At 45.8% G+C, this 26,057-nt stretch overlaps 1 protein-coding gene across 8 annotated transcripts in view; it reads right to left on the reverse strand.

Annotated features, from left to right (window-relative positions):
• The window catches only part of LOC137421987 (casein kinase I), an 87,346-nt gene that overhangs the window by 15,569 nt on the left and 45,720 nt on the right, over positions 1-26,057 (reverse strand). For all 8 annotated transcript variants that reach the window (XM_068108636.2, XM_078773018.1, XM_078773017.1 and 5 more), the window contains 2 exons: positions 24,419-24,511; positions 22,659-22,760 (listed from right to left, as the gene is read on the reverse strand). In XM_068108636.2, coding sequence (XP_067964737.2) covers positions 22,659-22,760; positions 24,419-24,511 — 195 coding nt within the window. The remainder of the gene's footprint in view (positions 1-22,658; positions 22,761-24,418; positions 24,512-26,057) is intronic.

A 26,057-nucleotide genomic window follows, 5' to 3' on the forward strand; every position in this document is an offset into this window, starting at 1 on the left:
GGTAGTCAGTCTTCTTGATGTCCCAGAGGATGGCGTTCTCGCGAAGGAAATCGCACATGAGCTGCTCCTCTTGGACATCAAGACAAAACTGTGCTTCTTGGCCGTCTTCTTCGCAAGGGTTGGCTGAGAGGAGGTGGAGGCCACGGACACAGCTATCGATGCCACCGACGATGCCCGAGAGGCGTTGGAACCAGCATCCTCTCCGTCAGAGGGTGAGCGTGATGGGGAGGGTGTGGGTGATGATGGATCCTCCTTGCGTCCGCGTCCACGGCCACGGCCACGGCCAGGAGACTTCTTGGCAGCATTGTTCGAAGTTTTCTTCGGCATGACGGTGATGTTGACACTTCGATGTCTAGTGCGGTTATGATTTGAATCGTCGAGCGGCAGCCTTTTAATAGGCTACGCCACGTGATCGTCGGCGATACGCTGCCGCGCGCTATGCATAAGTTAGACTATCGTTGGGCATAAGTTGTGAACGCCGACAACACGCTAAGCATTCATTGGTATAGGTTATCTATAAGTTATCGAAACGTTCTGTGTACATTACTAATACGTTATGCATACGTCCAACTCGTTATGAATACGCTATTATACGCCCAAAACTGAAAAAAAAACATCGATAGTTCAGCGAACGCCAGCGTTTTAGATAAATTTTGATACGTCGGCATACGCTGGCTAAATCGTCAAGGTGTGACAGGGGCTTCAGGAGTGGCTTCCGTCGGTCCACTCTCCCATAAAGCCAAGTTTTGTGAAGTGCTGCAGAGATTGTTGACATTCCTCCGGCAGGTTCTCCCCTCTCAGCCAATGAACTCTGTAGTTCTGTCAGTGGTCATTGGGTTCTTGGTTACGTCCCTGATCAAGGTCCTTCTTGCGTGGTTGCTCACTTTGGTCACGCGGCCAGCTCTAGGAAGGGTCTGGGTAGTTTAATATTCTTTGCAATTCCTAATCATGGAGCTCACTGTGCTCTTTGGAACTTTCAACACTCTAGAAATTGTTTTATACCCTTCCCCAGATCTATACCTCCTCACAATTATATCTCAAGAGTTCTACGGACAGTTCCTTGGAATTAATGGTCGGGTTTCTGCTCTGACATGCACTGTTAACTGTGGGACCTTATATATAAAGGTGTGTTTCTTTCTAAATCATGTCCAATCAATTGTATCTGTCTCATGATGAAAATTGCATCCACTGTTCCCCTTCCTTGCATGTCACCTATGTCCCTTAGCCTTAGTTCTACAATTCGATCCAGTATCTTCACAGCATGCACCATCACTTTAATACATACCCCTAAAATTTCTACAGTTGAAGATGTCCCCTTTCTTTTTGAAAATTGGTATCATTATGCTCTTCCTCCAAGTATCTGGTATCTGCTCCTCACTCCACAATTTCTTAATCAACTTAACTCCCTCGGTTTCTCACGCCTTCACTAACTCAACCGCAACCTTCAATGGTCCACAGGCTTTTCCTCTTTTTATCTCGTCTTGAAAGTGTTTTTCTAATCTCCTCCTCACAAACCTCTTTCACAGTTCCATAAGTTTTGCGTGCCTCCATCAGGGACTCTCATTTTCCACATTTGGTAATACCGTACTTCAAAGTACAGTACTCTTTCCACCTTCTCCATGTAGTCTCACCAGCATAATCTTTTAGTGCACACACTCCCCCCCCCCCCCCCCCCCAAGTCCTGCTTTTGCTTCTGCCTCACTCTTGAGATTCTGTAGATCAATTTTCTCACCCTCTGGTGTTTCCAAATCATCATACCTTTCTTGTGCTGCTTCCATCTTGCCTTCACTTCTGCTTTGCTTGCCTCACCATTTATAGTCATTTATCATTATTTATAGTATTGTGTGCTTCCCTCTCTCCCCCTCTTGTCTCCCACTCCCTTCATTGCATGTTCTGTGTATCTGTGCATGTTTTCATGTTCAATCTGTTAGTTCTTACACGTGCCTCGATTCTGCATACAAAAAAAAGAAAAAAAGTCTTATACAGCTCTATTGATTGGTCTTCTAATTCTACAGTTTTCATTTCTTTATATGCAATCTTCTTCTTTTTTACCACATCTTGTGCTTCCTCATTCCAACACCATGTCTCCTTTGTTCTCCCAAATGTCTTTCCAGTGGACCATGAAACATGCCAAAAGCAAGGACCATGAAGGCCACGTCTTTCAAGCATGCCGGGTGCTGTGCAGGGAACCTAGGTGCCTTTTTAAGCACTGTCCAGGATGCCGAGTCGCTCAGGTGTGAACTGTACAAAAGTGTTTTTGAGTGCAAAGAAGGGGGCGGGAGCTTTCTCTTGCCACTTCACGTGGGAGCAGAGGTGCGAGGGCGACGCTAGGAATTTCCACAGCTGCATAGTGGGAACCACCCCCTGTTGGATTTTTGTTTTTGTTTTTTTTGTATACAAGATCGAGGCTCGTGAAAGAGCGAACATTAATCACACAGAAAGACAAACAGACACACAAAACAAATAACATCGGGAGCGGTAGACAAGATGGGGAGAGAGGGGGAAGGACACAAACAACATTTGAGAGCAGGGACCGAGAGACATGGAGACATCGAGAGAACTGTGGGAGGGAGAGGGCTTTGGGGGGGAGGCTTGGGAAGGGGGGGGGGGAGGGGTGGGAGAGGTATAAAACATATGGACACTGCCAGGAGATCCAGGAAAGAAGTTGGAATTTCAAACAAGGTGGATCTGGGGTGAATTAGTGGGGGTAGAAAAGATCAAGGTTTTGGATGGGGGAAGATAATAATAATAATAATAATGCATTTATTTTATATAGCGCTTTTCAGGAAGCCCAAAGACGCTTTGACAGAGTGCAAAACATAATGCATAGCAAAACATAAAAACAATTGCAAAAAAGAAGAATCAATAGGGAAATATTCAAAGCACAAAGGAGAGAGAAGGAGAGGAGATAGTCAGGGGTTAGATGCTGTGGGTTAAATGTTGAATGCAGTGTTGAACAGGTAGGTCTTGAGTGATGTTTTGAATGTGGTGAGTGAGGAGGAGTCTCTGATGGTGTGAGGTAGTGAGTTCCAGAGGGTGGGAGCAGCGATGGAGAAGGCCCTGTCCCCCCAGGATCTAAATTTGGTCCGGATGGGGGGGGTCAGGAGGTTGGTACCAGCAGAGCGGAGGTTGCGGGTGGGAGTGTGTCTGGAGAGGAGGTCAGCCAGGTAGGATGGGGCCAGGTTATGGAGGGCTTTGTAGGTCAAGAGGAGGATTTTGTACTGGATTCTCTGGGGGATGGGGAGCCAGTGAAGCTTGTAAAGGACGGGGGTGATGTGGTCACGGGTCCGGGAATGGGTGAGTAGACGGGCAGCGGAGTTCTGAATGTATTGGAGTTTATTGGTGATTGTTGAGGGTGAACCATAAAGGAGGCTATTGCAGTAGTCCAGACGGGAAGTGATGAAGGCGTGGATGAGGGTTTCTGCAGCCACGGAGGAGAGGGATGGACGGAGACGGGCGATGTTTTTCAGGTGAAAGAAGGCTGTCTTTGTGATCTGTTTAGTGTATTTGTCGAAGGAGAGGGTTTGGTCAAAGATGATGCCAAGATTCCGGATGTGAGGGGAGGTGGATACTGGGAAACCGTCGATGTTGAGGGCAAAGTTATGGGTGGACTTGGTGAGCGTTTTTGGGCCAATGATGATTATTTCAGATTTATCACAGTTAAGTTTGAGGAAGTTGATTTGAAGCCAGGATTTTATTTCAGTGATGCAGTTTGTCAGGATAGAGTGGGTGGCGGTGGAGATGGACTTGGTGGAGATGAAAAGCTGGATGTCATCGGCGAAGCAGTGGAATTGGAGACCATGACGGCGGATTAAGTGACCGAGGGGGGACAGGTAAAGGATGAAGAGGAGGGGGCCAAGAACTGAACCTTGGGGGACACCTTGGGGGAGGGGAGCAGTGGGGGATTTGCAGTTATTGATGGAGATGAACTGACGTCTGTCAGAGAGGTATGATTTAATCCAAGAGAGGGCAGTGCCGGTAATGTTAAAGGTGGTTTCAAGTCGGGTGAGGAGGATGGTGTGATCGATGGTGTCAAAGGCGGCGCTGAGGTCGAGGAGGATGAGAATGTTGAGGTTGCCAGCGTCAGAGGAGAGGAGAAGGTCGTTGGTGATTTTGAGGAGAGCAGTTTCAGTACTGTGGTTGGAGCGGAATCCGGATTGGAATGTTTCATACAGGTTATTGGCAGAGAGGTGATGTTTGAGTTGAGTGGCTACAGCGCGTTCCAAAACCTTTGACAGAAAGGGTAGGTTGGAGATGGGTCTGAAGTTATTTAGGGTGTCAGGGTTTAGTCCAGGTTTTTTCAGAATGGGGGTAACAGCAGCAATTTTGAGGGATGGTGGGACGATGCCTGTAGACAGGGAGGAGTTTATTGTTGCAATGATAAGTGGAGAGAGAGCAGGAAGGGAGGCCTTGACAAAGCTGGAGGGGATGGGGTCAAGAGTGCAGGTGGCAGTTTTCATTCCGATGAGTTCAGAGAGGTCAGTAGGGGAGACTGGGGAGAATTGAGACAGGGGATGGCAGGATAAGGGGGGGCAGGTGGTTTGAGGGGGAGCGGGTGCGGCGGTGGTCAAGCTGTTGTAGATGTTTTCAATTTTGCGTTGGAAGAATGAAAGGAAGGAGATGCAGTTGTCTATTGTGAATGACTGGGTGGTGGTGTTCAGGGGGCTGAGGAGTTTGTTTATTGTAGAGAAGAGTGCTTTTGGGTTTCCGGAGCCAGAGTGGATAATTTGAGAGTAGTAGGCGGAGCGGGCGCGGGAGAGGGCATCTTTATAGTGTTGTATGTGGTCCTTGTAGGCCTGGGAGTGAACTGTGAGACCTGTTTTATTGCGGAGTCTTTCAAGTTGGCGAGCACGAGTTTTCATCAGGCGGAGTTCAGGGGTAAACCAGGGAGCAGAATGGGTGAAAGAAACTGTTTTGGTTTTTATAGGCGCAAGTTGGTCAAGGCAGGAGGAGAGAGTGTGGTTGTAGTAGTCAGTGAGGTCAGAAGGGCTGTGGAGGTCAACGAAGGGAGAAGTGGACATTTTTTCAGAGAGGGTCGATGAGAATGAGGTAGGTGAAAGAGCGTTTAGCTTACGGAAGTTGATAGTGCGATAATGCCTTGGTGCTGGGGTGGGGATGTTGATGGTCAGAGTGATGGCTAGGTGGTCAGAGAGAGTGAGGTCGGAGCCAGAGAGATGGTGCAAAATTAGTCCAGTAGAGCAGACAAGGTCCAAAATGTGACCACGGTTATGGGTAGGAAAGTTGACATGTTGAGTGGGGTTAAAGCAGGTGAGTAAATCAGTGAAGTCAGTGGTTAGTGTGGAGTCAGTGGAGTCCATGTGGATATTGAAATCACCAAGGAGGAGGATTGATGGGGAGAGGGAACATAGCTGGGTCAGAAAGTAGGAGAAGTCAGACAGGAATGATGGGTGTGGTTTGGGAGGGCGGTAGACAACAGCCATGACTGTGTGTGACCAGAGAGTTTAAAAGCCAGGTGTTCAAATGATGGAGCAGATGAGATGGAGATGAGGTTGATAAGAGATGATAAGATGGTGATAAGATGATAAGAAGATAAGAGATGGTGGTGAACAGCTGTTTTAAAGACCTGGAGGGAGGAGTGTGATTGAAGTGAGTGTGGGAGTTTGTTCCAGAGGCGGGAGAAAAGAGGAATGAAAGAGTGAAGGTGAGCAGAGAGCCGAGATTTCGGCAGTTTAACCATCAGAGGGTGGCTGGCAGATCTTGTGTGACCTGTAGGCATATTTGGGGGACAGAGCACAGAGAGAGCTGGGGGAGCAAGGCCGGAGAGGAGTTGGTAGAAGACAGAAAGACCACCTACCTGCCTGCGGTGAGTGAGTGAAAGGCCCTCAGAGATAGCTTCATCGCGGGAGATTCCAATGATTCTGAAAGCTTTGGATTCAACAGCGTGAAGCCGAGCAAGGTGTGAGGCAGGAGCACCAGCCCATAGGGGAGAACAGTATTCCATTGAGCTGCGGATGAAAGCCTTGTATGTGGTGAGGAGCTCAGGTGTGCCTAGGAAGGACTTCGCACGACGGAGGATGCCCAGTCGGCGACTGGCTTTGGAGGCCAGCTTGGAAATGTGGTTTTCCCAAGAAAGATCATGGCAGATAGTGAGACCCAAAAGCTTGAGCGACAGAACTTCTTGGAGAGGATTGTTGAGAAAGTAGATGGGAGGGTTGTCCAGTCGATCTTTTCGGAGAGACATAGTAAGAGTGTGAGATTTGTCAGGATTGAAAGACATGTTCCACTTGTTTGACCAGTCTGTGATTTTGTCCAGGTCTTCAGAGAGTGAGGAGGCTGCAGACTGCCGATCTGAGGGAAGAGGAATGGAGCGGCAGAGAGTGGAGTCATCAGCAAAGGGATAGAGAGGATTTTCCAGAGAGTCGGAGAGATCATTGATAAAGACCAGAAAAAGCACAGGGCCCAGCACACTGCCTTGGGGAACTCCAGCCTGAACAGGAAGGGGAGATGAGAGAAATCCATTCAGGGCCACACGTTGACTACGACCAGAGAGGAAGTCCGCAAGCCATGCATGGAGATTTCCATGGATACCATAGGAGGAGAGTTTGGTGAGCAGAGCTGGGTGCCAGACAGTATCGAAGGCACGTGATATGTCAAGGGAGACAGCTGTGATTTCCTGTTTGGCATTGAGGACCTCCATCCATTGTTGAGACAGCAGAAGCAGCATGTCCAGAGTAGAGTGACCTGGTCTGAAACCAAATTGATGATCAGAGATCAAGCCATTGGAGAAGAGGAAAGATTTCATATCCGAAGCAATGATGGATTCCACGACTTTGCTGATAATTGGGAGCAGGCTGATTGGTCTGTAGTTGCAAGGATCTGTTTTTGCACCTTTTTTGTGTAAAGCGGTAATGTTGGCTGATTTCCAGGATGCTGGCAGATGACCTTGAGCAAAAGATAGGGTGAAAAGAACAGAGAGAGGGTGAGATAGAGCGGCAGAGCAGGATTTTAGGACCCGTGGGCTGATGCCGTCTGGTCCAGTTGCAGAATCAGAGTCGAGGTTTGACAAAAACTCCTCCACCTTGTCAGGAGAGAAGGACACAGAGTCCAGGAGCAGGTGGGTTCGACTAGGAAAGGTGGGAACAGAGAGAGATGGGTTTGGGACTAAGGATTTTGAGGCAAACACAGAGTTGAGGCATTCGGCTTTGTCACGTGCGATGTCAACTGTGTGGCCATTTGAGGTAAGGGAGGGGATGGAGGGGGAACAAACACCAGAAACGGATTTGACCAGACGCCACCAGGATTTGGAGGAAGGAGACAGGTTTGAGAGTTCATTCTTGAGTGAGGAGAGATAGTGCTTCCTGGCACTCCTGAGGGTAGACACACACTTGTTCCGAGCTTGGTGGAAGGAACTGAGATTGCCTTCAGTTGGATTAGCCTTCCAAGAGGCAAAGGCAAGTTGTTTCAGGGCAACTGCCTCACCACAAGATTCAGTGTACCATGGACGGGAGGAAGGGTAAGACAACTGAAGGCGAGATGGGATAAATCTGTGCATGAGAGAGATCAGTTTGCTTTGGAAGAATTCCCAGGAAGAATTGATGTCAGAGGCAGTGGAGATGGGAGACCAATTCAGACGATTGATGGCTGCTTGAAGACCGTCCCAGTCGGCCTGAGTGAAATGCCAGACTCGTCGACGCTGAGGAGGCTCTCTGAGAATGGCCAGAGAGATGTCCACTTTGACAAGCACATGATCAGAAGAACTGATTGGAGCAGAAGAAGAGCAGCAGACATTAGCAGGGAAGTTTGTCATAACCAAGTCTAGAAGAGAAGATACTCCATTGGCTGAGATCCGGGTCGGGAAATTGACAGATTGTGTCAATCCCAGTGAGTCACAGAAGTCCTTTGCTGAGGTGCCATGACTGGTGAGAGAGGAACCCACACCCAACCAGGTGGCATGATGACAGTTGAAGTCACCACATATGAGGAAGAGAGAGTTGGGATGAGTGGATAGAAGTTGGTCCATGTTGTCAGACAGTGAAATGTAGATGGAGTCGTTTGGGGGACGGTACAGAACACATATGAACAAAAGGTGGGAGCGGAGAGGAAGCCGTAGCCAGAGGTACTCCTGGGGGTGAGGAGGAGAGAGGGCAGTGCAAGGAGAGTGAGGAAGAGAGTTTTTGATAAAGATAGCCACCCCACCACCAGGCCGAGGCTCAGGTCTATCATACCGGAGGAGGGAGTAACCAGGAAGAGATATTAAGGAAACAGAGACATCTTGAAGGAGGAAAGTCTCTGTTAAGCAGATCAAGTCTGGATTGTCAGAAGCAACCTGTATGGAGAGATCAGTCATGTTTGAGCGAAGGCCCCGGATGTTTGAGGTCCATACCGTTAATGAAGAGAGAGGGGGAGCATCGGGTACAGGACAGGGGAGGGGAGGAGTCGGGTAAGATGAAGGATGAGAGGGGGAGGTAGGGAGAGCAGTTGATAGTGTGTCAGAGATTGCAGAAGAGTTCCAAGAAAGGGAAGGATGAGGAGGATGAAAGGTTTGATGGTGAAGGGATGAGGCACAGTGAGGGGTTGTTTGAGGGGGGGGGGGGCAGAGGAAAGTAGAAGGTTGGGGGGGGTGGAGGTATGAGATAGAAGGGAGACGAAGTGGGGAGGAGGGAGAATTGGAGAGGAATGGTATGGGGGGAGATTTGAATGGGAGGGGTTGGGGGGGAGTTTTGAAGGGGAGGAGTGAGGGGGGAGTTTAGGAGGGGAGGGGCAAGGGGGAAGTTTAGAAGTGGAGGGGCAAGGGGGGAGTTTAGGAGTGTAGGGGCGAGGGGGGGGATTTGGAGGGGAGGGGCAAGGGGGGAGTTCAGGAGTGGAGGGGCAAGGGGGGGGATTTGGAGGGGAGGGGCAAGGGGGGAGTTTAGGAGGGGAAGGGCAAGGGGGGAGTTCAGGAGTGGAGGGCAAGGGTGTGGTTTAAGAGTGGAGGGGCAAGGGGGGAGTTTAGGAGGGGAAGGGCAAGGGGGGAGTTCAGGAGTGGAGGGGCAAGGGGGTGGTTTAAGAGTGGAGGGGCAAGGGGGGAGTTTAGGAGTGTAGGTGCAAGGGGAGGGATTTGGATGGGAGGGGCAAGAGGGGAGTTTAGAAAGTGGATGATTAATGAAAGATGAACATTGAAAACAAATTGGGTTTGTTGTGATTTTCAAGTTAGCAATCCGATTCAGAACGATGGAGGAGGGATGGAATGAATGTGAATTTAGACCATGTAGTGAGGGAGACGTATAAGATATTGAATTTCTTTTTTTTGAAGTGGAATGAGTTGGAGAGGAAATTGAGAAAAGCCTATTAAATCGGAAGAACCCCACTGATGTGCACCAATGTGAAAAAAACAGCTCAGATCGGAAGATGCTTTCACATGGACTGTGCTGGCTTGGAAGCCACGCACTGCGTGGCAATTATCAATCCCAGGGCACTGCTTGGTTCAGTGTGGTGGTGAGCTGTGGTGAGCTATGATGAGCACTGTAGCGGTGGTGTGCGGCTATGGTGGCCTGTGTTGAGCGGTTGTAGCAATGGAGTGCAGCCTCGGTGTGAGTACGTCAGTGCCTGCTCGAAGATCTGCGAACCGGAACGAACCACTCTGGATCATGTTGGGTCCAGGATGAGCTATGTGTGCAAAGTGAACCTGGACTCCTTCACATACTCCAAACTGCCTCATTCTCCTATTCTTTCCTATCTTCTTCTTCACAGAATGAACGCAGGTACCTCATATCGTCGATTGTGTTCAGGTGTATAAGAAAACTCACTTAGGATAAGTCTGCTCTTTTGTACCTATTAGTGGGGCGGCTTAGCCCAAATATTCAAAAGAATTGTGCATTTTGTGATACAAGCACCAAATTTGGCACAAATGTACATTAATATGTTGCGAACATTTTCAGATATTGGGCCACTTGAAATGCCGTAATTTTTTTTTTCAAATTTTTTCAAATTTCGTAATTTCAAATTTTTCGGGTGACACCATCACAATTTCGGTCTTCGAGGCCGGCCGATAGGCAAAGTGTGACCGGAAGGGACGAGGTTCTCCTGACCACGTGGCCCTCGATCTGGGAAGCGAGAGGCGTTCCATTAGTGGACGCGCCCCTCACGCCCGACTTTTGGGCGGCCCCGGCAGGCCGTTTGTTTTGACGTTCCGTGACAGGCCCCGCACCCCCACCTCCGGGCCGACCGGAAGCTTGTGCTGAGTACATCATACCTGAACAACTCAGTGAGGCAGAACACAGCAGTGCACACCAGGGTGACCCCTTCAGTGCATAAACCAATTAACCTGTCCACTGCAGGGCATATAGAAATGAAGTTATTTTCTGCATATAATAATAATATAAGTTCAGTTCTATATAACAATTTCTGTTATCACCACTACCACTACAACTACCACTACTACAAGCTTTGTCTGGAATTTTGTGGACTAACAGACAAACAGACATACAGACAAGCTGGGATCAAAACATTACCTCCTTCCACCATTGAGTGTAGAGGTAAACATCATGGAAATTATATCATGCCCTAGATTTAATTCATGCTTACCCGTGTATTTGCTTCACTGGTTCACAAGGTCTTTTGCATACATGTAATTCACTCTCGTCTTCATTGCTGACCACACAATGTTCGCAACATATTAATGTACATTTGTGCCAAATTTGGTGCTTGTATCACAAAATGCACAATTCTTTTGAATATTTGGGCTAAGCCGCCCCACTATATCGGCCGGCCTCGAAGACCGAAATTGTGACGGTGTCACCCGAAAAATTTGAAATTACGAAATTTGAAAAAATTTGAAAATAAAAATTACGGAATTTCAAGTGGCCCAATATCTGAAAATGTTCGCAACATATTAATGTACATTTGTGCCAAATTTGGTGCTTGTATCACAAAATGCACAACAGGTTTGCTATGCTGCTACACTATATTGACTTGGTTTGTTTTGCTGTAAATACATGCCTTTTGCCTTTGATTTTGCCTGGTGAATAAAGAGCTGTAAATAACACGCTTTGCACCATTGCTTTGCAATAAATAATAGTTGTGCATTTTTCATCTGCTTCGCTCTCGTCCTCTCTTTCATTGATCCGACATGATGTGTACGTAGTGGATAGCTAGGAATTCTGCCCCACTGTTGCGCTTCGGTAGTGGATAGTCAGCACTGTACTTCTGTTTCACTCAGCAGTAATCCAAGTGTGCTATGTGTGCACAATCCTCGGTTAGTTGGGCCAGTCGCCCCGCCGTAAACAGTAGACGGGGACCCTGGGAGATTTTCGGCCTTCTGATGGACGTTTGTGGTTAGTTCCAACCCGACGGGCCGCATAGTTATCCGTGGCACGTCGGCCGGCAGGGCCGGATGTCAGGAAGAGTTTCAGGGGATTCCCCTCATGCTGAACACCGGGTCCATAGCAATATTCACCAGTGAATTCTCTGCCACCAACTTCACTGGCATCAACCGCTCACGAATTATTTTCACTTCCAGTACTTTCCCTTTCCACTCCACCAACTCCATTTCTCTTTCATTCTCTGTCCTGCATCGTAATATAATTTGTAGCCTTCAATTTCTTTTGTACTCTTCACAGTCAATTTCATCTCTTGTACACACAAAATGTCAACTTTCACCTTGACAGAAAATGTCAAATCATCATAGTATCCACCAACTCTTTCACCTTGCCATCATTGTACCAACATTCCATGTTCCAACTCTGATGCCCTCATTTTCCTAAACATGCCTCTTCAACCGCAGCCGCGGATTTTGCGGCAGCCCTTTCCCACTTCTCACAACAGGTAGGGAGGCATTGCTTTTGTGTGTCGCTTGAAGGACACACACTGGCCTTTCCAAAACATCTGGATCCAAGATTCATATTTGGTATTAGAGCTTTTTTTTAACCGTGGGATGCCCTTCCTGACACAAACTGGTTCAACCAGATGGGTGTATTTTTAGGAGACACCATCTTATTGGATGACAGTCGGCTCTCAAAGGGAGCTCACCAGCCCTTTGTCAGGTGTTGTTTTTAGTCCTGCAGGGTGTCACCATCACAGCAAGTTCACCTCCCTTTACATCCCTTCCAAATCGCTCGCTTCAATACCGCTTCTCTATTACCTTCCGTTACCCTTAAGGATCGCTTGCAATTTCCAAGTCTCATCGCATTCATACACTAACTTTTCTTAATTCTTCCAACCAATCTTGCAACCGTCCACTGTCTGTCTTCATTTTGCAGAACTTGGGACTCGTCATACAGTATCCCTATCCCAATAAAAACTAGAACGGCACTCAGTAGAGAGCATACCTCCACCTGGTTGGCCATATCACTCAATGGTGAAGAATCACTTTAAAAATTCTACAAGCTGGATCCGGATCCGGATCTTCACCAAAAATGAATCGATTTTTCCTCGTCACAAACACAACCTGTCCAACAAATTTCGTCCAAATCCATCCAAAACTTTTTGAGATATCCTGCTATGTATAGTTTTTGGCCCTATCTCCCAATGGTGAAGAATCACTGCAAAAATTCTAGCAGCCGGATCCAAATCCGGATATTCACCAAAATGTAATCATTTCGTCCTTGTCACATCCGCTACATCTCTGCCAAATGTCATCCGAATCCGTCCACAACTTTGAGATATTTTGTTCAAAACGGACAGACAGCCAAACGGACAGACAGACAGGGGTGAAAACATAACCTCCATCCACCTGTGGGGGCGGAGGTAATGAAAACATAACCTTCATTCACCTGTGGGGGCGGAGGTAATGAAAACATAACCTTCATTCACCCTATGTGGCGGAGGTAATAAAAATGATTCGGGCACATGTGGTAATATCAAGGCTGAATCTCCATGTAGTCTTCTTCCTAAAATCCGCATGGTGCCTTGTCAAGTCAGTCTTTAGTAGTGTATACTCCTCAATCCCACACTCAACTCTGACACCACCTCAAGAAATACAAAATATGTCTCAACTCAGTGTTTGCCTCCAAGTCTCTGTAATGCTTTGGTAATTCCTCTCTTCCATTTTGCAGATAATTCCACATTGTGTTGTACAGTACCCATCCCACTAACAGACAAACAGCAGCTGTGCCACTCGTTGCTGATCTGGAATCAATATAACATTGTCACGGGGACTGACAAATTGATCACATCTTTCAATTCTTGAAAATGGGAGTCGAACCGCGACGTTCTAGAAGTTAGAAAGATCAACAAATTAAGCAAAAACAATTTCCATGGCCAGCCATTCTAAGAGGTTCACTCTCTTGAACGTATAGGCCTTACTGTCTATCAGCCATGACTTATCTTGGGTGATGCATTTACTGACAATTATAGTTGCATATTTTACTAAAAGGAAATATAATAACCTTCTGTGGAACGTTTTGGGATGGTTTCAGAAATTCCTCAATAAAATTATGATTTGGAAATGAAATTGACATGGACCTTGCTCCCAAATCCGGGGAAGTGAACAGATAATGATGTTTCGCTGGTTTGATATCTCAATACAATCGTGATTTAACTTTATATTTTGATATATTAATACTATGGTATGAAGGAAACCTTAATAAAGGTATTAATAAATTAATATTATGGTATTAAGGTAAATATTAAGGTAAGTGCTGTAAGGACGAAGGACGGGAACAGTGGTGAGTTTGAGGTGAAGGTGGGAGTGCATCAGGGGTCAGTACTAAGTCCACTACTATTTGTAGCTGTGATGGAGGTGCTGGCTCGGAATGTAAAGGAGGGTTTACCGTGGGAGTTGTTGTATGCAGATGATCTGGTGTTGATTGCGGAAAGTATGGATGGACTGAAGGAGAAGATGAACAAGTGGAAGGAATGTATGGAGACAAAAGGTTTGAAGGTGAATATCGGAAAGACGAAGGTGATGGCACGTGGTAAAGCATGTGGTGAGGTGGAAAGAACTGGGAAGTGGCCCTGTGCTGTGTGCAGGAAGGGTGTCGGAGTGAACTCCATTCAATGTACAATGTGCGCAGAGTGGGTTCATCAAAAATGAAGTGGTCTGATAGGGTCATTAACCAGTGTGGCAGCTACAATAAAGTGTAAGGTGTACAGAGGGAGCTGCAGATGGAGGAAATGTTGAGTTGGATCTTGGAGACGGAATGCAGCTGGAAGGTGTGAAAACATTTTGCTACCTAGGAAACATGTTGAATGGAGAAGGTGGATCAGACTCGGCAACGGTTGCTAGAGTGAGATGTGCATGGAAGAAGTTTCGGGAACTGAGTGGCATGCTGACGAGGAGGGGAGTGTCGTTGAAGCTGAAGGGAAAGGTGTATGCTGCATGTGTGAGAAGTGTAATGATTTATGGGAGCGAGACATGGGTAATGAATGTAGAGCAGCAACAACAACACAACATGCATTTTAAAGGCCATTTTCCCTACTAGAGCGGGGGTTACCCTTGCGGCCCCCATGACAATCTTCTCCATTTTGCCCTATTTTCTGCATCTCTCCTTGTTAACCCCCTTGCCCGCATTTCTTCTTCCACCATCTTTAACCAAGTCTTTCTTGGTCTTCCCCGTCCTCTACTTCCTTCTACATTCATTTCCATCACTCTTCTCAACCGAACATCTTCTCAACCCTGGTGTTGGGCTAGCGGCTAGGGTGCCGGCTTAGGATCCAAGGATCCTGGGTTCGAATCCCGGTCGATTGCTGAATTAACGCCAGGGGGGTTGACTCAGCCTGTCATCCTTCCGAGGTCGGCTAATTGAGTACCAGTTCACTGGTAATTCCCTGTTTGTCGTTAAAGGCGGCAAAAAGGGTTGGCGTCAGGAAGGGCATCCGGCCGTAAAACATTGCTTCAAAAAGGGGACCGAAAAACAACAACAACCACGGTTCCCGAAAAAGGCCAACCCCCGCTTTGCGGGGAAAAATGGCCTCTAAAGGTGGTTATATATATACTCTTCTCAACCAGTCACTTTCATCCTTCCTCAACACATGACCAAACCATCTCAACCTGTTCCTCTTCACAACAATCACAGGCTCTATTCCCATCATCTTTCGCAATTCATCATTTGTCTTCCTCTCTCTCAACAATACTCCGCACATCCGTCGAACCATTCGCATTTCCACCCTTTTCCACCCTTTCCAACCTTCGTTGCTGCTCTACGTTCATTACCCATGTCTCGCTCCCATAAATCATAACACTTCTCACACATGCAGCATACACCTTTCCCTTCAGCTTCAACGTCACTCCCCTCATCATCAGCACGCCACTCAGTTCCCGAAACTTCTTCCATGCACATCTCACTCCAGCAACCGTTGCCGAGTCTGATCCACCTTCTCCATTCAGCATGTCTCCGAGGTAGCAAAATGTTTTCACACCTTCCAGCTTCACGCCGTCTCCAAGATCCAACTCAACATTTCCTCCATCTGCAGCTCCCTCTGTGCACACCTTACACTTTGAATGTAGCTGCCACACTGGTTAATGACCCTCTCAGACCACTACATTTTTGATGAACCCACTCAGCGCACATTGTACATTGAATGGAGTTCACTCCGACACCCTTCCTACACACAGCACAGGGCCACTTCCCAGTTCTTTCCACCTCACCACATGCTTTACCACTTGCCATCACCTTCGTCTTTCCGAAATTCACCTTCAGACCTTTTGTCTCCATACATTCCTTCCACTTGTTCATCTTTTCCTTCAGTCCATCCATACTTTCCGCAATCAACACCAGATCATCTGCATACAACAACTCCCACGGTAAAACCTCCTTTACGTTCCGAGCCAGCAGCTCCATCACAGCTACAAATAGTAGTGGACTTAGTACCGACCCCTGATGCACTCCCACCTTCACCTCAATCTCACCACTGTTCCCGTCCTTCGTCCTTACAGCTGTGCGCGCTCTTTTGTACATTGCCATCACTACTCTGATCAACCATTCCTCCACTCCTAACTTCCTCAATGCCCATGTCAATACTTTGCGTGAAACCCTATCGAAAGCTTTCTCCAGATCAACAAACCCAAGAAACAACTTCTTCCTCTTCTCCATATACTTCTCCTGCAACTGCCTCACAATGAAAAGCACGTCTGTCGTTCCTCTTCCTGGCATAAATCCAAACTGCATTTCGTCGATCTTCACTTTCTTCCTTATCCTCCTCTCCAACACCCTTTCCAATACCTTCATTCCATGCTCCAATAACTTTATCGCTCGGTACGAGCCACACTCCAGAGGGTCACCTTTCCCCTTGTATAGAGGGACGAGGGTACTCAGTTCCCAATCCACTGGAATGCGGCCTTCTTTCACCACCAGATTACAGATCTCTGTCATTCTCTTCACACCCCAACTTCCTGCTGCCTTCAACATATCTCCCACAACTCCCGTCGGCCCTCCCGCTTTTCCACTCTTCATTGCTTTTATCGCTTCCTCAACTTCCTTCTCAGTTATCCTCTCTGCCGGTCCTAAAACTGGGTCACTCTCTATGTTGCCATCCCATTCATTCTCTGTATTCAACAGCATTTCCATATATCTTTTCCATCTTCCTTTAATTCCATCTGGGTCGACAACGATTTGTCCCACTTCATCCTTCAAGCAACTCACCCCCATCACATCACACCTCTCTTTTGCTATCTGCTTTGCAATCCTGAATACTGCTTTCTGACCCTCTTCCGAATCCAAGCGTTCTCTGTACATTTTCCTACATGCCTTCTGCGCCGTTGCTACCTCTTTCTTTGCAGCCTTCCTGGCTGCCTTATAACTTTCATGCTCTGCTGTTTCTGCTCCCGTACCCTTCGCCTTCTGCCACTCCTTGAACTTCTTCCTCTTCTCGTCAATCCTCTTTCCAACTTCATCATCCCACCACCATGTTTCCGAGTGCCTTGGTGGTCCTTTTGTCCATCCACATACCTCACCAACGGCTCCCAACAGACTAGCTTTCATTGACATCCAACCACTTTCAAGCTCAACCACATCATCCTCTACCCTACTCAACCTCTCTTTTAATGCCTCCCTTACTGTCACCTCTTTCAACCTCCACACCTTCATTCTCGGTTGGTACTTCACCCGCCGAGCTCTCCTCGCACCTTTCACCCTTATGTCGCAGACAACCAAGTGGTGCTGTGAAACAGATCACCTTTGTGTCCCGGAGGTGCTCCCTATCTTGCCTACGCACCATCAGGTAGTCAACGGTTGTTGTCGACCCACCTGACGTGTATGTAACAAGCTTATTATCCTCTTTCTGGAACTGAGTATGACAAATCAACAAATCAGCTCCATCAGCAAACTCCAAAATCCTTTCACCTTCTCCATTTCTCACACCATATCTGTTACCCCCATGAACTCCCTCAAAACCATTCATACTCCTTCCCACATGTCCATTCAGATCTCCTCCCACCACAACAACTTCCTCATCTTTCACGTTTTCCATCAGCTTCTCTATCGCACACCAGAACTTGTCCTTCTCTTCATCGCTTCGACCAACCTGCGGAGCATATCCCAAGATGACGTTCACCAAGAGCTTTCCAATCATCATTTTCACCATCATCAACCTATCACTCACTCTAGTCACACTCACCACACTGTCTACAAACTCCTCAGAAAACATGACACCAACACCATTCATGCCCTCCAGGCACCCTTGCCACAAAAACTTGTATTTCTGTCCCTGCCTACCCTTCACCATTCTCACACCACTTCCCTTCCATCTCGTCTCTTGCACACAACATATGTCCACTCTTCTTCTGACCAATACTTCCACCACTTCTCCTGATCTCCCTGTCATTGTCCCTACATTCCATGTCCCAAACCTCAGAAACCGATCTCCACTTCGGGCTGTACCCTGCCCATATGTAGTTGTAATTGTCATGGTTCTCTTTTTGAGGCAATGTTTTTATGGCCGGATGCCCTTCCTGATGCCAACCCACTTAGTCGTCTCTTACGACACACGGGGATACGGTGTTCCTAATCTAACCAGGGTACGTTTAAAACATGGAAATTCTGGGGGGGGGGGGGGGGGGGGGGGGGGGTTAGCATCACGGCTGCGGTTTAAGCATATTCCACCAATATCCAAACAAAACCATGAAAACCATGAAAAACAATCTGGGAAAAGTCTCCAAGCGAGAATGTGGATTTGAGAAAGAAGGAGCAGAGGCGGAAGAAATACGAGATACAGGGGGCGGGGCACAAGTCGAGACGAGGAGGAGAGCGAACAAGCACGTGTCCGGGAGGAGAGAAAGAATCAATATAGAATTCTTTGTCTATCCGTTTGTCCTGTTTTTAAAAAACGCCGGACAAAGGGTAAGATGCCCGCGAGAGGCAGAGGGGAGAAAAGAAAATCAAAGAAACAAGCAAATACTATGAAGGAAAGAACTTACACTCACAAAACACCGACGGGGGGAAAGGAGCCCGGAAAGACCAGGCCGCGCACGAGGCGCGAATAAAAAACGACCAATCACAGACAAATCCGCAACAACCACAAAACCAAAACTAAACAGAAACACACAACAACACACACACAACAAAACAACCAGCGGAAATCCGACAAAGACACAAATGGGAAAACACTCAAACTTCGATGCCGTGGAGAGATCGAAGCAAGCCTCGTCGCCCGAGGGACCGGAAGTTCAATGTAGAGCAGCAACGAAGGCTGGAAAGGGTGGAAATGCGAATGGTTCGGTGGATGTGTGGAGTATTGTTGTGAGAAGAACTATGGGAATAGAGCCTGTGATGGTTGCTGTGAAGAGAAACAGTTTGAGATGGTTTGGTCATGTGTTGAGGAAGGATGAAACTGACTGGTTGAGAAGAGTGATGGAAATGAATGTAGAAGGAAGTAGAGGACGGGGAAGACCGAGAAAGACTTGGCGAAAGCTGGTGGAAGAAGAAATGTGGGCAAGGGGGTTAACACGGGGAGATGCAGAAAATAGGGCAAAATGGAGAAGATTGTCATGGGGACCGTAAGGCTAACCCCCGCTCTAGCAGGGAAAAATGGCCTTTAAATGTCTGTTGTTGTTGTGTTGCATATTAATACTATGGTATTAATTTGTGATTTGAATGATGAATGATGTTGTTTGGAATGAAAATATAGAGATATTGAGTTTAAAACAGAGTGAGGAAATGACATAAGGGTTTCAATCAGTGACATTCACGGATTCCCCATTTGACGTTTCGCCATTGACTGGATATAGCAACATTCAGACCTGGTCCGTTTTTTTTGTCCCCAGTCGCACCGCGGAGCGAAAGGGGACTATGGTTTTCCCCTCCGTCCGTGTGTGCGTGCGTGCCTCCGTGCGTAAGCGAAGGACCGAATTCTAATTTGGTGTGGGTGCAACTAGGCATATGGAAGAACCCTATTGAAAATTAGGTCGCCACGTCAAAATCCAAGATGGCCGCCGCCATGTATGTCTGAACCTTGTGAGCGGAATATCTTGAAAAATAAGCGAAGTACCAACTTCTAATCTGATGTGTCGGTGTATTTTGGCATAAGGAAGAACGCTATTGAAAATTGGGTCGCCACGTCAAAATCCAAGATGGCCGCCGCCATGTATGTCTGAACCTTGTGAGCGGAATATCTTGAAAAACAAGCATTCTGAGTATTGCGCTGCAATACATGTCCCCTACCAAAGTTCAAAGTGCCATAACTTTGTCAAAAATGATCGAATATGCAAATTTATGCACGGTTGATGCTGGTTTTCAAACTTGATCTGAGGTATGCTGAGACACGTGTGTCACGCCTCGCCTCGTTGATAAGCCCGCAAGGTCACTCCGTGGAGCGGCCTGCACGTATTGCACTGTGTGAATTATATAAATTATTACCAACTCACGGTCTGAGGTACTCGTGATTCAAGAGATATCCATTTTTTTATGGCACATTGGAGAAGCCAATGCGAGGTTTCTTCTTCCTCAGCTTGTCACAACTCTGTCAAATGCGATCGAGTTAAAAAAAGTCAGAATTTGACCAAATCTGTTTTATTTGTTTGTTAATTTCCTTCAGCGATTGACAAATCTTAAATTAGAATTTTATTTGAGGTTAAAATGACCGCGACAGGTCATGTCCAACGATGCTTTCAGCCTGTACATGTGATAAAGAATTAAATCCGCACACTTGACGCCTCTTCTTTATCACGCAATAACAACTTCTAGCTTCCAGACCGTACATCCAATCATCTTGAAATTTTGCACACTTGTTACTCTTCATGACATCTACTATGATATGAAGTTTCACGTCGATCAATAAAGCGATTCAAGAGATATCCATTTAAAAAGAATATTTTCGTTTAATTAACGATATCTGCCAAACCACGTGAGCTATCGCAAATTCCAAAAGGACATTTTAGTAGACTGACATGCGGAACAGATCTGTGAAGTTTCCCCTCGATTGGATCAAAAATGAGGGAGGGGCTCGGTTTTAAAGGTTCATGCTTAAAAACGTCATAACTCTGAAACCATGTGACGCATGATGTCACGCTCGCTGACTTTTTTGTTTGTCATGGGTATGCGATTCTGCCTGCAAAGCTTGGCCTCGATCTGTTCAGCCGTTGCAGAGAAAAAGGGGTTTTCGCGTTTTCACGAAAAACAATATGGCGCCCAAACCACGTGACCTGTGACGTCATAATTACCATTAAATATTCTACAGACCGAGTCCCTCCTATGGTGAAAATTTGATCTCAATCGGTCCTATTATTGCAGAGAAAATCTTTTTAAAAGAAGTTAAAACTTAAAATGGCACTGAGTTAAGGATCATCAGAATTATCAGATTTTCCAAAGTTCAAAGTGCCATGACTTTGTCAAAAATGATCGAAACGTCGTGAAGTTCGAACCTAATCTGTAACTTATCATGAGGAAACGTTGTGCCAAGTTTTAAATCATCAGCATTAAGCGTTTAGAAAAAAAAGTCCGGAACACTGTTCTTTGCGTGACGGACTGACGTACTGACGGACGGAGGGACGGCGTGCAAACCTATAGTCCCCTCCGGTGTACACCGGTAGGGGACTAATAAGCGAAGTACCAACTTCTAATCTGCTGTGTGGGTGTATCTAGCCATAAGGAAGAACGCTATTGAAAATTGGATCGCCACGTCAAAATCCAAGATGGCCACCGCCATGTATGTCTGAACCTTGTGAGCGGAATATCTTGAAAAATAAGCGAAGTACCAACTTCTAATCAGGTGTGTGGATGTATCTAGGCATAAGGAAGAACGTTATTGAAACTTGGGTCGCAATGTCAAAATCCTAGATGGCCGCCACCATATATATGTCTGAACCTTGTGAGCACAATATCTTGAAAAATAAACGAACTACTAACTTCTAATCTGGTGTGTGGGTGTATCTATGCATAAGGAAGAACGCTATTGAAAATTGGGTCGGCACGTCAAAATCCAAGATGGCCGCCTTGCGTCTTCCACTTTGTCAACTCACATCACTTCACCAACGGGGGACCTAGGCGTAACGCTTGTTTGTCCAAGTCCTTCCCGAACGAACCTGCTGTCAATGCCTGACGTTTGACTAAAGGTGGCACAGGAATGTGGAATTTATTGGATCATCGTTTGCCATTCGCCATCTTTTTTACCCAAGTCATTCACGAACCGTGAAGGACTTCCGTTTCCGGTTCCTCGGGTGAGGTTGTGCGTCTGAGCTCGTCAACGTCGATCAAAGTCAAGTTGTTGTTTTTTTCTCAAAGTTAAGTATTTTATTTTGCTGCGTTTGTGTCTACTGTGTTTCTGGTTCGATCGTTTTTGCATTTCGTGCACAATTGTGTATTAGTCAGTCACAATTGTGTATTAGTCAGTCTGGTTGGTCGTTTGTGCTTTTGGGGCCTGGTTAACCTCGAGGCCTGCCCAGTCCCGTCGTATGGTCTTTTGTTATTCACGTTCAATCTCTCACTGGATTTTCTTTTCACCCCCTACTTTTTCCCGAAGCTCTTACCCTTTGTTTGATGTCTTAAATCCAAAAAAAAGGAAAAATAATAATAATAATTACCTTATCTCGTGTTATTATCGCCGGTGCCCACGTGTTCTTCCCGCCCGTGTAAACATGTTCTTCCCTCCCCCGCCCATGTCCACGTGTTCAACTGGTGGTTTTGCTTTAAAAATGTTTAAACTCTCCCCTGCCATGTTGTATTCCTTTGTATACTACAACTCGCTTTTTTTCTTCCTGTTCAAAAGGCTGCAATCAATTTGCTTATTAAATCCTTCCATCACAACCGGCTGTCCATGCCTGAAGTCAAAAAAAAAATTAATACTGTACTTACATCATTTGATACAAGTACAGTACTAATTGTTTTTTTTTCAATCGCAATTTAATCACAAGGCTAACCCCCACTCTAGCAGGGAAAATGGCCTTAAAATGCCTGTTGTGTTGTTTTGTTACATCATTTGATAACTGCTAACTAGTATTCCCTCCCAGGTCATACTACCCTCTTAAACTAAAGTATCAAACAAGCCCGGCTACGCCGTTGTTCGATTTTCTGTTTTGTTTTTTTTCTAGTTATTATCCTCTCCTTCGCCCAATCCTCTTACTTTCAGGTTATTGTGTTCCCTCCCCTCACCTCACCTCACCTCTCTCCCCTTTCTAGTTTGTTCACTCCCCAGCAGGTTGAGTCAAAATGTGACCTCACTGTTCCACTCCCAGTTCATTGCATTTTTCCCTGATGTCACGTTGCTTTATGATGATCTTGTATATACACAGATAAATAAATAAAAAACAAGTTTTTGCAGAATTAAAAAGGAAAGTAAACAAATTATACCTGTGCTGAGGTCATGTATCTATCAGGAGCAAGAGGAGCTCCCATGTGATAGGCATTTCCTTGCCGTTGAGGTTGGACTTCCCAGGCTCCTCGGCGGTCCATCTGAAAGGCCAAAGACAGCGGCATTAAAATCCACACACAACAAAATGAAACAAAAATAAGAAAAACAAGCATTCTGAGTATTGCGCTGCAATACATGTCCCCTACCAAAGTTCAAAGTGCCATAACTTTGTCAAAAATGATCGAATATGCAAATTTATGCACGGTTGATGCTGGTTTTCAAACTTGATCTGAGGTATGCTGAGACACATGTATGTCACGCCTCGCCTCATTGATAAGCCTGCAAGGTCGCTCCGTGGAGCGGCCTGCACGTATTGCACTGTGTGAATTATATAATTACCAACTCTGGTGTTGGCTTAGCGGTTAGGGCGCGAGCTTGGGATCCTAGGATCCTGAGTTTGAATCCCGGTCGATCGCTGAATTAACATCAGGGTGGTTGACTCAGCCTGTCATCCTTCCGAGGTTGGCAAATTGAGTACCAGCTTGCTGGGATGAATGATCACTGTGTGTACCCCGATTTAGAATAGGTACACCGTATCCCTGCGCATCGTAAGAGGCGACTAAGAGTTGGCGTCAGGAAGGGCATCCGGCCATAAAAACATTGCCTCAAACAGGGCCCCATGAGGTCATGGGGCCTGCAAGGCCAACCCCCACTCTAGCGGGGAAAAATGGCCTTAAAACGATCATCCATTCATTCATATTCATTAATTCAACTCACGGTCTGAGGTACTCGCAATTCAAGAGATATCCATTTTTAAAATATTTTCGTTTAATTAACGATATCTGCCAAACCACGTGACCTATCGCAAATTCCAAAAGGACATTTTAGGAGACTGACATGCTGAACAGATCTGTGAAGTTTCCCCTCGATTGGATCAATAATGAGGGAGGGGCTCGGTTTTAAAGGTTCATGCTTTAAAACGTCATAACTCTGAAACCATGTTACGCATGATGTCATGCTCGTTGACTTTTTTTGTTCGTAATGGGTATGCGATTCTGCCTGCAAAGTTTGGCCTCGATCTGTTCAGCCGTTGCAGAGAAAAAGGGGTTTTCGTGTTTTCACGAAAAACAATATGGCGGCCGAACCACGTGACCTATGACGTCATAATTACCATTAAATTATTCTACAGACCGAGTCCATCCTATGGTGAAAATTTGATCTCAATCAGTCCTATTATTGCAGAGAAAATGTTTTTTAAAGGAAATTAAAACTTAAAATGGCAAACGGCAACCATAAGGATCATCAGAATTATCAGAATTCCCAAAGTTCAAAGTGCCATAACTTTGTCAAAAATGATCGAAACGTCGTGAAGTTCGAACTTGATCTGTAACTTGTCATGAGGAAACCATCTGCCAAGTTTGAAATCATTAACATTAAGAGTTTAGAAAAAAAGTCCGGAAAACTGTTCTTTGCGTGACGGACTGACGGACTGACAGACGGAGGTACAGCGTGCAAACCTATAGTCCCCTCCAGTGTACACCGGTAGGGGACTAATAACAATAATAAACAGAACAGAAAAATAGGGTACCAAAGCCTGTAAGTCTAATGGTACCCTAATTAGCAGGGGTGGAGGGGGGGGGGGGGGGGTTCACATTGAAAAGAACCAGCATGAAAACCAAAATAGCTCTGAGAAAATGTTGAATCAAACCCAGAAAATTCTTTTCAAAATAGCATTTCATTTCAGTGCCACAAAACGCACCTGGTTTCGTCCTTGGGCGGCAACACGGTCCCTTTGTTGATCTCTCACTGGTAACACAGCATTTTCGGAATGCACGGATCCAGCCACACTGGACTGTACAACAAGAACAACAAGAAAGAGAAATCAGAGATTGCAGACACTCGCCAGGATGTGTTTTTAGTGTTTTATAAGGCTTTTGTGGTAAAACAAATATGGTGGCTGAACCACGTGACCAATGACGTCATTATTTTTTTTCTCCACCAATTTATCCATAGATGAGCTCAAGAAATTTCATCTTGATGGGATGAAGTTTTGTACTTGTCGAATTATGACATCATCATTAACCTATGTTATTCCCCATGGAGAGTTCTTTACAATGAGCCATGTCTCAATTTTCTTCTATGCAGCGCTTTCGGAGATATAGAGGTGCAAGGTTTTTCGATTTTTCCAAGAGGGCACTTCCGGTATGAAGATGACTTCCGGTATGAAGATGGCACATCTTTTCCAAGATGGCACTTCCGGATTTCCGGTACCTGACCTATGACGTCATAATTATCATTAAAAAATTCTACAGGAGTTGCACCTATGATGAAAATTTCCTGTCAATCAGATCAACGGTTGCGGAGAAAAAAAAAATCATCTTGATCGGATGAAGTTTTGCACTTGTGGAATTATGACCTCATAATGGAAGAACTTATGACATCATCATTAACACATGTTATTCCCCATGGAGAGTTCTTTAGAATAAGCCATGTCTCAATTTTCTTCTATGCAGCGCTTTTGGAGATAGAGGTGCAAAGCTTTTCGGTTTTTCCAAGATGGCGCCGGTACCACGTGACCGATGATGTCATAGTTTTCATTTTTTAAAAATTCTACAGGAGGAGGTGCACCTATGGTGACAATTTCCTGTCAATCGGACCACTGGTTGCAGAGAAAATCATATTTATTCTGTGTGGAAAAACAGACAAAACAAACGGACTCAAATCGATACTCTCTCTGGCGAGGGTAAAAAAAGTATGAAAGGGGTGGGGATGAACAAATATAACTAGATTGGCTAATGCTACCACAGGACAAATCACAATATTTGGTACAAACACATCAAAACAAGACCGAAAGTCTAACAGTGGCATAGACGGGCTTGTAAAAAATTATAAACCACAAACATATGATTAGCTTTTTAAACAGTCGCTAATGCTGTTTATAACATTAAACAAAGAAATTTGGAGGAATCCAGACATCCGTGAGGTAAATTTTACTTGCAGACTGTAATCTATATACCCCACAAGGGTTGGGTTAATAACATGCCATCAAAACACCGAGGCAAATTCCTTACTTCCGCAGTTGTTATTACAGTATACCGCTTATCATCGAATCATGAACCATACACCGCTTCAATCCACTAATTTAGTATTCACGACATTGGGATTAAAGTGTTATGGTCATATTTACTATATTATTATTATTACTATTACGAAAACTATACTACTGAAATGATACACTACTGTATTAAGAAACCTAGGCTTAATTTGTTCGAAGCGGTCCAAAGGTGAGGCAGCTGTATCCAAAGGTGAGGCCGCTGTATCGCCGTAATGACATCAGACGTAATCACATCACCCTGTCATGTGACCAGATCCTCAGCTCTGATTGGTATACATTTGAG

The sequence above is a fragment of the Myxine glutinosa genome, chromosome 2, assembly GCF_964187855.1.
Source record: "Myxine glutinosa chromosome 2, kmMyxGlut1.1, whole genome shotgun sequence".
In the NCBI taxonomy this organism is placed as follows: domain Eukaryota; kingdom Metazoa; phylum Chordata; class Myxini; order Myxiniformes; family Myxinidae; genus Myxine; species Myxine glutinosa.